This window comes from Lissotriton vulgaris, chromosome 12 (genome assembly GCF_964263255.1).
Source record: "Lissotriton vulgaris chromosome 12, aLisVul1.2, whole genome shotgun sequence".
NCBI lineage: Eukaryota > Metazoa > Chordata > Amphibia > Caudata > Salamandridae > Lissotriton > Lissotriton vulgaris.
This window is the reverse complement of record NC_141700.1, coordinates 349,338,683-349,355,468: the sequence shown is the minus strand read 5'-3', so window position 1 is coordinate 349,355,468 and position 16,786 is coordinate 349,338,683. Positions and strand designations below refer to the sequence as shown.

General features: G+C 43.7%; 1 protein-coding gene across 4 annotated transcripts in view; it reads left to right on the top strand.

Annotated features, from left to right (window-relative positions):
- The window catches only part of MYLK3 (myosin light chain kinase 3), a 709,471-nt gene extending 699,790 nt beyond the window's left edge, over positions 1-9,681 (top strand). For all 4 annotated transcript variants that reach the window (XM_086945117.1, XM_086945116.1, XM_086945114.1 and 1 more), the window contains exon 13: positions 7,813-9,681. In XM_086945117.1, the coding sequence (XP_086801243.1) occupies positions 7,813-7,884 (72 nt within the window). In that variant the 3' untranslated portion in view covers positions 7,885-9,681. The remainder of the gene's footprint in view (positions 1-7,812) is intronic.
- The last annotated feature ends 7,105 nt before the right edge of the window (positions 9,682-16,786 follow it).

The following is a 16,786-nucleotide window of genomic DNA, read 5'->3' as shown; positions in this document are numbered from 1 at the left end:
GAATTTTTTGGTGTACCCTGAGAGAGAAGTCTCGTAATTAGTCTCCGAAATCTCAAGGGAGTAGCACCAGTGCTGCTTAGTATTAATGGTTACCTGTATCTATTAATAAAGGTTTACTTTTGTGAGAGTGGCTGTTGCAAGATGGAGGATGGGTTTTGCCCATTCCCCCACTTGTTCTTTTGCTAATTCGTTGTTTGCGGGATTGTCTGCCAGAGCATCACCCAGGCAAGTGCAATTGGCTTTCTACTCATAGGCAGTGACTATTTTATTGCCTTCTAGGGAGAGGACATTCCCAGACTCCTCTCTGAGTAGTAAAACTGTGCCCCATCTTAACTGATGAAGCTGGAGAATACACTGACTCTAACCTGCAGTGGGTTATTTTCCAACTGCCTGGACCTGGACACATGAGATGTATCTTTCTGCACCTTGTTGAATACCTTTGGACCAGGAGCTATGTGGACACTGCTCAGGTTGACACTTCCACAATGTGAAGCTGAGTGGTGCCCCTACCCTAATGGCTAGGCACAATTCTTCAGACCACCTCTGAAACTCGGCTAGCCTTTCCTGGTGCAGCAGCTATCCATGTATGCTTGGGAGCCCCCGCTAGTCCAAGGATCCCAGAGATACAGGTAAAGTGCCTTGAATACCCCCTAAACCTCACCAAAGACTAGAGAAGGGCTGCCTAAGAAATCTACGGCTACAAGAGAGTGGGGTGATTGGGTTTGCAGTTTATGTTTTGGTCCAGCACCTTGTTGGCTCACTAGCTTGCTGGCTGGAGAGAGGCATATGTGAGGAGCAGCTGTCCCTGACTCACTAAACCCCAGGTAGCAAAATATGCCAAAGACAATTAACTGCCCCATGGATCAGAAAACCCACTTTTAGAAAGCTGTGACAATCCTGGGTTATTTGCTGGTTACCAGGTACACTATGTGTTGTTTGCCAATTAATCAGGTTGTTTCTATATTGTTTAAGGTGTTTGCAAAGATTAGGCCACAAACAGCTACCGTTCCTGGTTTGTAACAATGTCACTCAATTTTGATGGAAGGCCTGTGATCTCCCATTCCAGTGTATTGATCCTAGTCAGTCAGTGATTAAATTACCTGTTGTTTGTGAACATTGTCTAACCTTAACAACTGCTTTGTACATGCATATAATTTTACTTTTTGTTTTGGAATTGTTCCAGAGTTTGCTATTATTAGTGATAATGGACAGTATATTGTTGACATAGCAAGGGGCTATGGTTTTAACACTATGGGGCGGATTCCGATCCGCGTCAGAAAGCTCTCCCACCGAGCCGGATCCGGAGTGTTTTCCGACCGAGCTGGACTGCTGCAGTCCGACCGCGCGAGTACGATGTGGCCGCATGCTGCCAGACTCGGTTCGGTCAGACTCCCATAGAAGTCAATGGGAGCCGGTTGTACGGCGCGTACATGGGTATGGCTCGCACACAGGCGCTCCCTACAGTGGGTACGCATCGGTGCCATCCACACTGTACTTGCTTGTGTTAGAGAGACCCCTGGTTATCCCCCTGTGTCCGAGTCATAAGGCTGCGGGTGACAGGGGGTCCGACGCGTACCCCAAAAGACAATGTCCCAGATGTTTTGTGAGCCGGAAACTTCAGCTCGAACCGGCTGTCCGACGCGTGCATCGTACTGGCTCGGTCGTAAATCGCATCCATTGCACGGCATGGTAAGCTTACGGCTGAGACGTACGGAGTGGTCCAGACCCGGAAAACGACCCGGTCAGTGAATTTCACGTAGCTCGCATCGTACTTGCTCGCTCGTTCAGCTGTACGAGTCAGACGGAAAACAAGCGTACAGCTCGTAGTTTTTCCAGCCGGATCGCGTTCGGTGCCCTTCCGACCCGGATCGAAATCAGCCCCTATGTTGTTTGACATTGTTTCCTACTGTATTGAGTTTGATCTCCTTCCTGCCATTCACCCTTTTCATTAACATTTGTAATGTAAATATATTAATACATTATTTAGGTGTGGTGTACCTTGAATTCTCACATCTTTCCTTCAATGTTAAATCAAGTATCATAATGTACCTGGTTTTGTCTCATAGTAAGCACCTGCAATATCCCTGCTATTAGAAATGAGCAAAAAATCATATTGTGATTGGAGATGTTAAATTACTTGAGCTCTTAAGAGGCACGTGTGCTGTGTCTCCAAGAGACCTGGTGGGCGGGTGAAATGACTGATGGATTGTGAATCAACATCTTCAGGGAGGGATCATGCAATGGGAGGGAGTGGCATGTATACTGTCTAACAAGATTCAATGGGGACATGAATGTTATAAAGATCCGAGTAACCTATTTTTGGCAGTAACTTTATCTAATTTTGATGTAAATCGGAGAACGCCTCATATAATTTTCTTTTAAGTGAGGTATTTTCCTATATTAAAAAATCATGTGATAAGGAGTTTCCGCTACATATATACAGATATCTAATTTTACTTTAGATTGATTACGGGAGAAAGAAAAAGAGGAAGCCATGTGGATACCACAAGCTCTTTTCCCCCCCGCCAAAATAAGAATTAATAAAAGAGGGAAAATGTTAGTGGCTGGGCTGAGAAAGGTCGATTGTGCCATAGTGAATGGGAGGTTACCTTTCGATCCTCCAGCAGCTTATACACATAAAATTCGACTAATCAAAATGAGGCTTTTTAAACACAATGAAAGGTTCAATTCTTAGAAGCCTAGTTTCAGTTAATCCAGCATCTTCTGTGGCTGCCCTTGGGTTTGAATTTGGACTGAGAAGCACCTGGGTACAGGGCCTCACAGGGGTAATGCGTTGGGCTGTGGGTCCAGCAAAGAGCGACCATGGTACACTCAGGTCCTGGTTGTAAAAAAATGTTTAGATGGTCTAAAAGAAAAATCATTCATCTCTACAAATTTTATGATTGCAATAGATTTGTTGCAATTAGACTAGTCTTTGGTTTTTACTTTGATACCACACCAATTAAAAGCTACTTTGAAACAGGCCACCTGGTCCTTAAGCGTTTATAAGGCAGGTAGGCCTGTATTTCAAAGAAGGGTTACCATCCAGCCATTTATTCCTGTTTGATAAACAAAGCACAGGCTTATATTTTTTGTGGGATCTGCCGCATTGAGTGCACAGTTTTTGACTACTGTTGAGGCAGGGTATGCTTCCATTAAATCCCCTCTTGGCTAATTGGTACAGTTCATCAGCGATCTGCAACCTGTGCAAAAATTGTTCTCAAGATATTACCCATGTAATATTTATCTGTCGTACTTTGCTATTATGTTGGTAAAAATGGCTGAGGCCAATATTTTTACAGTTATCTATCCCCTCAGCCGTATTACAATCACTTTATGATCCTCCTAATGAAATATTTTGTAACAGAATTTTACATTTTTCTAAGTGTTTTCTTAGTTTATATTAATCCCTTTGCTGCTAGGCCTCCCCCCCCCCCCCCACCCCCCCATGCTAAGCCTTTTTTTGACAAGTTGGGATCGTTTGCACTTAGACCCCTGTAACTTTTTGTCCACATAAGGTATCCACGCCAAATTTGCATCCTTTTCTTCCAACATATTGAGGATTCTAAAGGTACCCAGGGTTAGTGGATTACCCCGAAGGGGGCCAAGAAATTTGCCAAAATACAGCATTTTTGGGGGGAAAATGGGAAAAAAGTGCTGCAGAAGAAAGTGTCTGTTTTTTCCCTGAAAAGGGTATTTTAAAACCTTTAACACAGAATTATCTCGTGTCTGTTTCAACCCCCCAAGTAAAATGGATTTAGAAATGATTAGCGAATAAAGTAATGTGAATTCCAGGTAGCACATAATCGTCTGCTATTGGGCTGAGGTTGACACCACCACCAATACCACTGCCAATACCACCACTAATACCACCACTGCCACCAATACCACCACCAATACCATCACCAATACCACCAATAATACCACCAACACCACCACCATCAATACGTATACCACCCAAAACCCCCACCACCAATACCCTCACCACCAATACCACCACCTTCAATACCAACACCAACCCTAGTACCACCACCACTAATACAGGTACCACCACCACCACCAATCCCACCACCACTGCTACAACCACCAGCAATTCCAATACCACCACCACCAATACCAATATCACGATCTCAGCTTCTCAAACTCACTAGTAATAGCAGGGGCACTGTACGAGGCAGAGCTGCAGCTGAGACCATCCCTCCATGCCTGCCATCAAGCACACCCCGCCCTGCACCAGGAGGTGAAGCCAGATGGAGCATTTTTTAGTAGGCCAAATGAAGCAATGACATTGCGCAATGCCACACTCCACACTCAAATCACAAAGAGGGCAGGAAATAGCCCCCTACCCCTCTCCCACTCTTCTTCCTGAGTCCTGACAGTGTAATCACAGAGTGAAAGATGTTGGAGTGCTTTTTTAGTGTTTATAGCTCGGATCATATGTAACTCTCACTTCACACTTTGTGTCTGTGTAATTTACAACACTTCCACATCTTTTTCACTGCACCATTTATCACTACTTTGAAGACATCGCAGGCCGGTCTCCTCCATTGATAACAAGCTGTCAAGAAGGCCCTTTATTGCAATGCAATAGGTCTTGCATTTGCAAGAGTTTAAACTATTAGTATTTTAAATGTCAATGACTTTTATTTATGTTTTGGATTTTAAAACATAAATAAAAGGCAATGTCATTTACAATGCCAATAGCTTAAACTTGCGTGAATGCGAGACCTATTGCATTGCAAATGCTTGATTACACAGTTTGGGAATTTTACTGGGGCATAGCCTATTTTTCCTTTTTTTTGTGCTTTCAACCTCCTTCCAGTTAGTGGTAGAAATGGGTATGAAAGCAATAATGGATGCCGGAGAACTATAGAGTTCTGAAAAGTCTGAATTCAGCCAAGGGTCATTTGTCTAGATCCTTCAAGGTTTTTCTATAGAAACTAACAATTGAAATAAAAAAAATAAGATTGAGTTGGAAAAACAGCCATTTGTTCCAACATTTTCACTTGTAACTTCTCCTAAGTATGGCAGAGTTTTGAAAGCAATATACAGTTTCATTCGCTGGAACCTTCTGGTTGCGGGTATATATAGGACTTGTAAGTTCACCAAGAACCCAAGGTACCCAGAGCCAGTAACTGAGCTGCGTTTTGCAATAGCTTTTCATTGGGTAATGGGTATATAGCAATTCATTTGGTAAAATATAAAGTGTGAAAAAAGGTACCAAGGAAACATATGTATTTCTGAAATGGGAAAAAAATATAGAGTTTAGAAGCAGTCGTTATTTACACATCTCCAAAATGATGGGTACCCATACAAGCTTGTGAATTAGAGGGCATTTTTTCTTAAATTACTTCTTTTTTACAAATTGTCTTACATTTGGAAGACAGAAATGCAAATAAAAATAATTGGTAATAACACTTGTTCTACTATACTGTATTCCCCTAAGTCTCCCAATAAAAATGGCACCTCACTTGTGTTGGTAGGTCTAGTGCACGCAACAGGAAAGGGCCTAATACGCAACAATGACACATCACATTTTTACAGGGAAAACTGACCCATTTTTTGCAATGTGGCTAGCTGTGTATTTTGGACCCTAGCTCTGCCGGAATCTAAGGAAACCTAGCAAACCGATACATTTTTGTGAACTAGACATCCAGGGAAATCCAGGATGGGGTGATAAACGTGTAATTTTTACACATATACCTTTGCCCGTAATGCTCACGTACAGCACATCAGGTACTGTGTTGCCTGTCAATCACGGAGACTCACATGTTTTTAATCTTGCTCATGAGGTTGCTTCATTTAAAGGTAGCGATACATTTGTTTGGTTATAGTGTATTAGGCATTATGAGGTACATGTTTAAGGGCGGGTCAGTATGATATGAAGCTTTCTGGTAAACTGATGGTTAGAATATTTACTAGCCAATGCCCATTTTTGGATAACTTAAATGCACGGTTAGAAAATGCAGTGTAAATGCTTAATATGCTTGATACGCTAGCGCGTACAACATTAGATAATTTTGTTGTCACTGATGACTGTGAATGGGCACTGTTCTTTACACATGTTCAAATTCAGCCGATATGTCGTTTTATTTTTAGTGATTTCTGTAGTTTGCTGTTTGATATATAGGGGAACATAATATCAATGTAATGTTTAAATGAATGATTATGCGTACATTCAGTTAGACATTTGATCATTTGGTTTTCTGTATTTATCCCACATACCCCTGATGAAGGGTCGGCAAATGAACCGAAATGCATTGTGTGTGTTAAACTAGCGTTGTTGATGAAGTCAATAGCAATTGAACCAATGAATATAATGGTCAATGAAGTTCTTTTGATGAATGAATAAATTCACGAATAATTTGAGAAAGTCTGAATATTTTTTGAAAATTCTGATGATATTTTGCGAAGAAACATTTGAGTTTCATGAAAAAGTGCGCGCATCTAAGAGACGGATGATTGAATTTCCCTATAATTGATATAAAAAATTTGATTGAAATCTGTGAAAAAGATGCCCACATGAATCCACTCCGACATCATCCTAATATGATCTATTGTAGGTGGAGTTGTGCCAACCTAATTTTTTTTTTAAAGCATTTTATACTCAAGTACACTACCAAATTCTTTCGTAGCATGACATTGACAGTAATCACATTTTGGGGGATTCAGTGAGGACAACAATTACGTCAGCAAATTGGCCAATAAACCATCTACAACATCACTTTTTAATGTGAAGTGATGTTTGCCTGTGCTGTGCAATGGTACTCTTGTTAGAAGGAGGCATTGCTTGCAGTATCCAGGCACAGATCACATGCACACACTGGATGATGCCAATGTGGCGTGAAGTGAATATTGCTGCCATATTGGGAGAAATGATTGACATGCTGTACTCATTAGCTATTGGGGGATAATAAATATCGCCTACATGGTTGGACAACTCTCCATGAGTACCCCGCCACACAACATTCTGTGGCAGATTCTGAGTAGGAAAGTCTATGCTTTTGCACTCCCTGCTTGCTGATTCCTCCAATGCTAGAGAGACAGAAAGCCCAGCACATCGTATTTTTACTTTTAAGTATGGTGCAAGGGCTCCGTGTCATTCCCTTCCCACTTGCACAGTGCTGGGCATTGAAGTCATCAGCTGCACCTTCTTGAAAAACATTGGTGACTTATGTTATCCATTCCAAATGTATAGGCCTGCTAGTACCAGACATGTCTATTTTGTTTATCCTGTGAAAGCAATTCAACCAATCCTTCTCAGGCCTTGTCATGCAACCCCAGCCCAGTACCGCAGGAACACCTCAGTTAAATTGTGGCTGGAACCTATTGAGAGCGGCTTTTGACCCATGGGACATCCATTTGCAGTAGCACTTCAGGCAGAGGCAGCCTCGTTGGGGGTCCAACTGGCATTCCCAGGGACTGCAGGCTGCTGTGTGCCGAAGCAGCACCACCTCAGAACCTATCTTGTCAGGTTTGTTTGAGAACTGATCAGTAGCTAAGCAAAGAAGAGCACAAAGGACTGAGAAGCGTGGGGTGGTCCAGGCGTCAGGATGAATCAGAACCAGTGATTGTTACCTTGCCCGATGCTCCCTGAGATGCAGCTAGCATGAATGAGCCTGGGAGAGTGGGTAGAGGAGTCAACATTTGACCAAGTCTGCCAGCCCAGTTGAGCCAGGGAGGAAGAGCAATTCATATCAGATCAGGAATCTCTTCAATATCTTACTGCACAACTTTTATAAGCATTTAACTTTCATAGTACTATTTAGAAACATTTGTTAAGGACTCACCTTTTCTTTCTTTGTTTCCTAGAAACACTTTTATGTGGTCACTGCTGCCCACCGCTTCATGAAGTTCCAACAGATGGCAGTGAATCCTTCATAAGGAAATATGCAGAACATGCCATTGGAAGCGCGACACCTGCTGCAAAGTTACAGAACTTTAACAAACCTGCTACCAAAGGATAACATGTGATGTGTTTATAGATGTAGCACTTTTTTGTGTTCCTTGTCAATCAGGCTTCTTTGCAACTCATAGGAACATTTCCTCATATTCTTTAACTTGCTTTTGTAACACACGTCCACCTGGAAGGAGTGATTCTGTTGTTCTCCTTAGCTAAGAGCAAGCCAAAACAATCAATGGAAAATTTATTTAAAGGGTAGAACTTGTTTTGAGCCAAGAAACGTGCATAGAACTATTGACATCAATATTATCTCTAAAACCTGGATTGAATAGAATATGGACCTGAAAGCCAAGCGGCATGCATTAATCTACAAGAAAAATTACCCAAGCGATTGTGGGGAATGATATTACATTCAGAAATGGGAGCAGAAAAGAAGAATGTTGAACTGTAAACTTAATGCACATGAAGGCTAAGTAATGGGTATTATGTAAATGTGAGGACAATATACCTGATTAGGACAAGATCAGTTACTGTAATCCGGCACTCAGAAATATAATTCAGAACAAAGACAATGAGAGCACGTGAGGAAGAAATGTGAGGAGGACACTTTTGCATCTGTGATTAGGGAAGATTGGTTTTCACAATAGTTAAGGGTCGAACGTTAGAACTAATATTATCAAGCTTTGAAAAGCCTCCAGATGCTGACGTATAAATATTTTTTAGAGATCGCTCGAAGGAAGGTTCTCCTTCAAGGTTTACATCACAATTTTGGGCAATTCTTGGCACTGTTTAATCGAGAAGTGCCATTGTTGACTCTGTTGGCTTGATGACTTTACAAGATCTTGGAGTACCAACCTTTACATATGCGCTCATATGTAGTAAATAAACCTACCACTAAAGCAACTGTAAATAATATATTGGTTGGAGGAATCCAAAAGGTTAATATGTTTTTGGATTCAGTTGCCCCTGAAAAGGAGAAGGTTGCAAATCACATGAGGCCGAAACAGGTCAACTATTGTTTCAACTATTGTTATATAGCATGTAAACCTTTAACAAACCTGAATGTTTGTTTAGAATACTTAATGCTTTTGTTAACCTTTTGTTTTAACCCTTATTCTTGCAATTCTCTGACAGTTTGCACAAACCTTTCCACTGTACTTCTCAGCACCCTTCAAAATAAATCATAATGTCCTTTCATATCGGTATGCAGACAACTTAATAACATTTTAATATTCTAACTGTAGCATTTGTGTTGTTGTGTTCGGAGCATTTTCGTAGGCAAGATAAAGGCTTGCTTTGCAGTCATCCATGGACAACATTGCAATTACCATATTGGCTGCCAGCATTGTTTCAGAGGCGTCACAGTTAATGTTTCTGCATGTTTGCATGCAATGTGCACTGTGTGATGGTTCCAGCACTGTCAGATGAAGCCACAAGCTGACCAGCAGATATGAAATGCCAGGCTTCGGGAGATCTCATGTATTTATTTTTTGAAATATGATTTACCAAGAACCTGTTTTAATGGTGTAGGCTGAGTCAAAACAAGCATGTATGTTCGCCAAGTGTTAATGTGCTTGTTTAGATAGGGCTTTGATATTTTGATTCTGCTAAAGAATCCTGCACTTAATGTATCTCCAACTTGTAATTGTAATGTTGAGTGTAAATCTCACAATTATTAAGATGAAGGCTTACAACACAATGCTGACATGTATTATTTATTACAGACACTTTTTGTGACAATAATAAAAGGAAAATAAATAACTTGCTTTGGTCTCTAACTTTTGAGAGTTACTACAAGGGAATGATGGTGGTCTCGATTGTGTGCCATTAGTTATTTATTTGTAGGTCCAAATAAGTCCTTTCATCTTTCCCTATAGTTACTTATAGCCAATATTTGTGATGGATGTCCCCGGGTCAGGTGAAACAGTGTTCTAACACCAACAAGGGTCTATGTGTTACACTTCAATGGCACCTTTATAGTGCTCAGTGTTTGCGTTCCCTTGTTTCTCAGTACATCCTACTAACTGACGGATAACCGCAGTTGGCTATGATCAGACAGAGCTTTTAGAGTGTAAAGCAGCCTAATATGCTAATGTCCCAGTTACAGGCATCAATGACACCAAAGAGATACTGCTTTCTGCGTCTGTGTTTTGGCAAATCAGCTGACGCACAGACCTATTGCGTACAATATATATAGAGGGGGCTATGTGTTCACCCACTTCAACCATCGACTGTCTTCGACCAGCCTGTTTCAGCCTTTGGCCTGAGACTTTGACAGTAATGACTTGGCGAATGCTTCGTATGTTTCAGTGAAATGGGTATCAATGTCACAGTAAGTAAGATAGAGCGAGGCCTGGAATGATACATTGGGTGCATCACATTTTGCACCAACACTAAAAGGGTGCATCATTCTACTTTGCCAAAGGCTGCAGCCATGGTGCACAAATATTTTTTTAATGCATCTTGATATTGCCCCTGTGTGAATAACTGGTCTGCTTCTCTAAGTTAGCTATGTTGAAATATTGGCTTTTCTTAAACAGCCCAATAACCAAAAACTGCAATAATGATACATATAAATTCATTTGGCAAAACAAATTGCCATCTTGTTATAGAGTTTTTATTATTAATGTGTAATTCTTTTGGAAGATATTAAGTTACGAGGAAGGACAAAAAACTAATTTAGGAAAGCCTTTTTATCCAGCATTTACAGCTAACAAAGGTTGTTGCACCCAGGGAAACCTAATCCATCATGGGACTCTAACTGCTGGCTGGCCAAACATAGACCCACACCCAGAACTCACTCCATGAGCCTCGGAATAACCATTGACAGCAAACTGGACAGGACAACACAAGTCAACACCATCCTTGCATCCTTCTTTCACACCGTGAAGATACTGAGAAAGATCTTCAAATGGCTTCCAATCTACACTAGTTGCTGGTGACTAGTAGCCCTCGCCACCAGCAAGTTGGAGTATGGGAACACTCCTTCTCCAGTATTAGGGGTGTCTTTCATAGATTCACATGCCTGAATCATTCCCCGTCGTCGGAGTGGGAGCCCACGGTACATAAAAAAGCAGTAAAATATACCCTTTGTACATAACAAATAACAATATACCCAACCAGGAAGTAAAGTAGCCCCAGCTACAGTAAATAAAACTTCCACATTAGAACCTATCCAGGTCATTATGTATGGACCAAACTGCAGCCAATCAGGCCACAGCTCCCACCAGAATACTCTCCCCAGAGACCCAGGCTCTCAGATTTTTTACCGCACGTCGTGTGATAGGGAGTCCCTCTGAGCTCTGCTCATTCTTTCTTCACTTGTCAAGTTTCTTTCTTCTACAATGTCTACTTCAAAGTCCCTATTCAGGACCTGTGACTCTTGTGGAAAAGCGAGGTTGTTTTAAGGAAGATCCACACACTCGCTGCATCTACTGTTTGTACCCTGACCATCAGGCTAAGGAGTGTAAGATCTGTCGCAAATTTCCTCCTAAGACCCTCAGGGATAGAGAGGGTCGCCTGCTGCTGTGGCTTCAGCGGATAAAGGATAAAGATGCTCCACTCTCTGAGGTAGGAAGTTTTGCCTCAGAGTCTTCTAAAGGGTCAAAGAAGAGGAGGGCTGAGAGTGCTGTGCCTACTCCTATGGCTAAGGTGGCGAAGCACCAGATCGCTTCAGAGGCTGGTGAGCCTTCTACTTCTAAAAGTCAAAAATCCTCAGAGAAGTCTGTGAAGCTTCCAGGCTTAAAAAGAAAAGTCTTTGGTGTCTCCTGTGAGACCTGTGACTAAGGCACCAACAGCACTGCCGAATTCCAGTCAGGCTGCCTCTGCCATGACTTCTACTTTGACTTTCTCCTCACCAAAATCGACTATGGTGATGTCCTCAGCCTCCTCTCCAACTTATGTTCATGTTCAGATTCGTCCCATCTCGTCGACGAAGATTGTCACACCTCTCGTCGACGATCAGACGTCGACGAAAATGAAACAGTCGTCGAAGAAACCCTCGTCGTCGTCGACGGCTGTTCCGTCGACGAAGAAGGCCTTGCCGACGTCGACGCCATCGTCGACGAAGATACCGTCGACGGACCCTTCGACGACGAAAAAGACCCCGTCGACGGACGCGTCGACGAGAGCGTCGTCGACGAAGGTGAAGATTGTCTCGTCGACGGCCCCGTCGACGATGAAGACTGCTCCGTCGACGGTTCCCTCGTCGACGACGAAATCCACCACGTCGACGAAAATAACACCGCCTCTGAAGTCCAAGGAGCCATTGTCTTCAACGTCGAAGGCGACGACACAAAGCTCGGATTTACCACAATTACAAGACAATCCACCCACACCAAGGTTGTCGTCTTGTACAGACCTGCAAGTATGGTCAGCAAGAAGCACTGCCATACCTCTACCATCTCCAGCCACAACTGCAGCTTTGTTGCAGAAAAGGTCATCTCAATCCACGCCATTGTCGCCACTCCAAATGCCCGACAGGCTCTTAGATTCTGAGGAAGAATCTGGTGATGACATGTTCCAAGCGGCTGAAAGTCCTTCTGACTTACTGATACAGGTTAAAGATCAGGAGGAAGAAGAACTGCAAATTCAGGCACCTACATTGGTGAACACACCAGCGCCAGGGATGCAGATGCCAATGGAACTTTTTGAGAATTTGCAATATATGCTGAGCGATTATTATCGCCGCTTCCCACCTTCGGAGTCGGGCGATTCTCATATTACCTCCCCACAGCCTCAAGTGAGTCAAAGTGCAAGGGCTGGTAGGTCGGAAGAGACACAGAATACCCGGCCTACCACACCATTATCCCACCACCAGCAGGAGGATGACAATTCTGATGGGGACACCCATGAGGAAGGGGAATTGAATAAATCTGACTCGTCGGAGTATGAAGACTATCAGGCAGATACGCCATCCCCAGATGAACAACCGAAGGCTGAGTCACCACCGGTGGATATAGCGAACTTCCATAGGATTATGGACAAGGCTACTAAAAGATTTCTTATTTCAATGGAAGCAAAACAAGATGAATGTTTTCTATACAATTTTAAGACTTTATCTCAGAAGCAAAGTTGGTCTATTCCCATTTTAGACTTTATCTGGAAGGAAGGGCTTAAGATCATGGCCACGCCAAACTCTTCTCCTGCGGTATTGCCGCGAGTAGACAAAAAATATAGAGCGCCCGCTTCTTCACCTGCGTGTCTCATCGGTCAGGCAAAAACGGACTCGGTTATAGCGCAGGCAGCTCAAAAGAGGGCTAGGAACCCTTCAACTCAGATCTCGATTCCTACGGACAGAGACGGAAGACGCCTCGATACCATTGGTAAAAAGGTATCTACTATTGCGGCCACCACAGTTAGAGCTGCAAATTCGTTAGCAATACTCGGAAGATATGACAGACAAATGTGGTCTGACATATCGCCATACATCCAGAAACTGCCTGAGCCAGACCGCTCTGAGGCCACCAAAATTTTGCAAGAAGGCGAATGTGCTTCGTCTGAAATTATCGACGCAGCAGTGGACGTGGCGGCCACAGGATTCAGACAATTGGCAGGAGCTGCAGTGCTTAGAAGAGAGGGATGGTTGAAATCTACGTCCTTTAGACAAGAAGTACAAGCCAAGGTTTTAAATATGGCGTATGACGGCGAGTTCCTTTTTGGCACACATGTGGACGAAGCCTTACAATCCATTAAGAAGGATACGGAAACAGCACGATCATTAGGTACTTTGCAGTACCGTAAATCTTCCTTTCGTGGTGCAAAAGGAAGGGGTAACTTCTCCAGTAGAGGAGGATATTACCAGCAACGCCCATATTCTAACAACCAAAGCAACCAAAGGTACCAGCCTTACAAGCAACAACCTTATGGCCAAAGACGGAGTACTTATACACAGTCCCGAGGTAAAACGACCTATCGGGGCAGAGACAACGCCAACAAAAAGTGAGAAAAGCGTCCTGCCGCCACTTTGCCTCAGCCAGAAACAAATTGGAGGAAGAATATCCCTGCATTACTCTCAATGGTCCAATATTACAACAGACAGATGGGTCTTGGATGTAATCTCAAAAGGTCACATATTGGAATTTGTGAAGACCCCTCCAAATTCGCCTCCAAAAGGACCGCCCCCAGCACATCTCAGGGAGCTATTCGTCCAAATCAATGCAATGATTCGGAAAGGGGCAATCGAGAAAGTACCTCAACATCAGAGAGGAAAAGGATTTTACTCTCGTTTTTTCTTGATACGCAAGAAATCGGGGGAATGGCGCCCCATCCTCGATTTGCGTGCCCTCAACAAATATATCAAGAAGTTAACGTTCAGAATGTTGTCACTCCAAGAGATCCTCCAGTTTCTGACGGAAGGCGACCACATGGCAACACTGGACCTTCAGGATGCTTACTTCCACGTACCCATCTTCCCCAGGCACAGGAAGTTCCTAAGGTTCAGAGTGGCTGGCAGGGACTTCCAGTTCAAGGTCCTTCCTTTCGGGCTACGTTCAGCCCCGAGGGTATTCACAAAGGTGTTGGCACCGGTGGCGGCCCACTTACGGTTACAGGGTGTCCAGATTTACCCATATCTGGACGACTGCCTTATCAAGGCCAGTTCCTATGCCACCGCAAGCAATCATATCCAGACATGCCTTTGCCTGTTTCATAATTTAGGCTTCTCAATGAACTTCAAAAAGTCGGACCTGATACCATCTCAGAGGACGTCTTTCCTGGGAGCGACTCTGGATTCCAAACACGCTCAAGTCTTCATTTCAAGCGAAAGACAAGCAAAGATCCAGGAAATGGCGACTGCACTCCTCAGAAAAAAGTGCGTTTCAGTTCGAAGATTCAAGTCTTTCCTAGGGATGTTATCATCGTGCATCCTCCAATCCCCAAACTGTCGTCTGAGGATGAGACCACTACAAGAGGAACTCAGCCACCAATGGGTGCAAATATCCGGTTCATTCGAAGATGTCATCGTCTTAACACCTCGGATGAAAAATGCAATCCTGTGGTGGACTCAAGAACGCAACCTGCAAGTAGGCTGCGCCTTTCTCGCAGAAGTCCCCAGTTTCATCGTAACCACGGATGCCTCGCTGGAAGGTTGGGGCGCTCACCTTCAAGGGATGACAATCAGTGGCAAATGGAACACACAGCAAAAGACATGGCACATCAATTTATTGGAGCTGAGGGCCATTTTCCTCGCCCTCAAATCTTTTCAAGCGACTCTGTCAAACTCGTCCGTGTGATCCGAACAGACAACACGACGAGCATGCATTACCTGAACAAACAGGGGGGCACAAGATCAACCCGGTTGTCTCAGCAAGATCAGGAAATCTGGAATAGGGCCCTGGCACACAACATCAACTTGGCAGCAGTACATGTCCCAGGAGTAGCCAATGTACTAGCAGATTCCCTAAGCAGATCCAAATGCAGCCCTCACGAGTGGGAGCTGCATCAGCCAGCACTGGATCGAATTTTCCAGAGATGGGGTCGCCCCGATCTGGATCTGTTCGCGACCTACCACAACAAGAAATGTGTCCATTTCGCGAGCTGGATTCCCCACTGGGAATCTTGCGGGGACGCTCTCTCAATGAACTGGGAATGACTCTTTGTCTACGCCTTCCCTCCGATTCCTTTAATTCCCAAGGTCATCAAGAAAATGAGGAGACAACCGTGTCGTATGATTCTAATCGCTCCACGGTGGCCCCGGCAATATTGGTTCACACAGCTTCTTCTCCTCTCAGAGTGCGAACCAGTTCAGCTGCCTCAAATTCCGGATCTTCTGACAATTCAGGACGGCAAAATATATCACCCAGACCCTCATTCTCTAAAATTATCAGCTTGGCTCCTCAACACCATGAGTTTGCGCACTTAAACATTCCACAGGACTGTCAGGAAGTCCTGAACAATGCTAGAGCACCTTCTACGAACAGAACTTACAGGCTTAAATGGAAGCGTTTTTGTGCTTGGTGCAAAACTATGGATTTACATCCTATGCATGCTGAACCAGACAAGATTTTACCTTTCTTTTTACATCTGGCTAAATCAGGCTTGGCACACTCTACACTTAAAGTGTTTTTAGCGGCCATATCCAGATACCGCCAGGACGGTACGAATTCACTGTACTCCTCAAGAATAATCCAGCAATTCTTTAAAGGTTTATTTCGCATGTTTCCGCCAGTACGTCGGCCACCTCCATCCTGGCACTTGAATATTGTATTAGCCCAACTCATGCGCCATCCTTTTGAGCCGATTCATAAAGTTGATCTGAAATTCATCACCTGGAAAGTTACATTACTACTGGCATTAACATCAGCCAGAAGGGTCAGTGACATGCAGGCGTTTACATCTAAACCACCTTTCTTACAATTCACGAATGATTCGGTGATTCTGCGCACCAACCCGAAGTACATGCCCAAAGTACCATCGGATTTCCACCTGAATGAGCCAGTCATACTTAAAACGTTTTTTCCAAATCCGCAGACACCAGCTGAACGAACTCTACACTCGCTAGATATCAAACGATGTCTTAAGTTCTATCTTTCCAGGACAGCTGCCATCAGGAAGACGGATCAGCTATTTGTTGCGCATGGCAAACCCAGACAAGGCTGTGCAGTGACAAAACAAACTATCGCTAGGTGGGTCTCTTCAGCGATAGGGTTCTGCCATCAACAGGCAGGTAAACCCCTACAGACCTTACCCAGAGCACATTCTACGAGAGCAGTCTCTTCTTCGACTGCTTTGTTTGCTGGTGTGCCTCTCCTGCAAATCTGCAGAGCTGCAACTTGGTCCAGCAGGCACACATTCACGAGGCATTACTGTCTGGATTCTTCGAGCGATACCGATGCCTCGGTGGGAAGAGCAGTCCTGCGTAATCTTTTCCAATAAGGTGAGCCT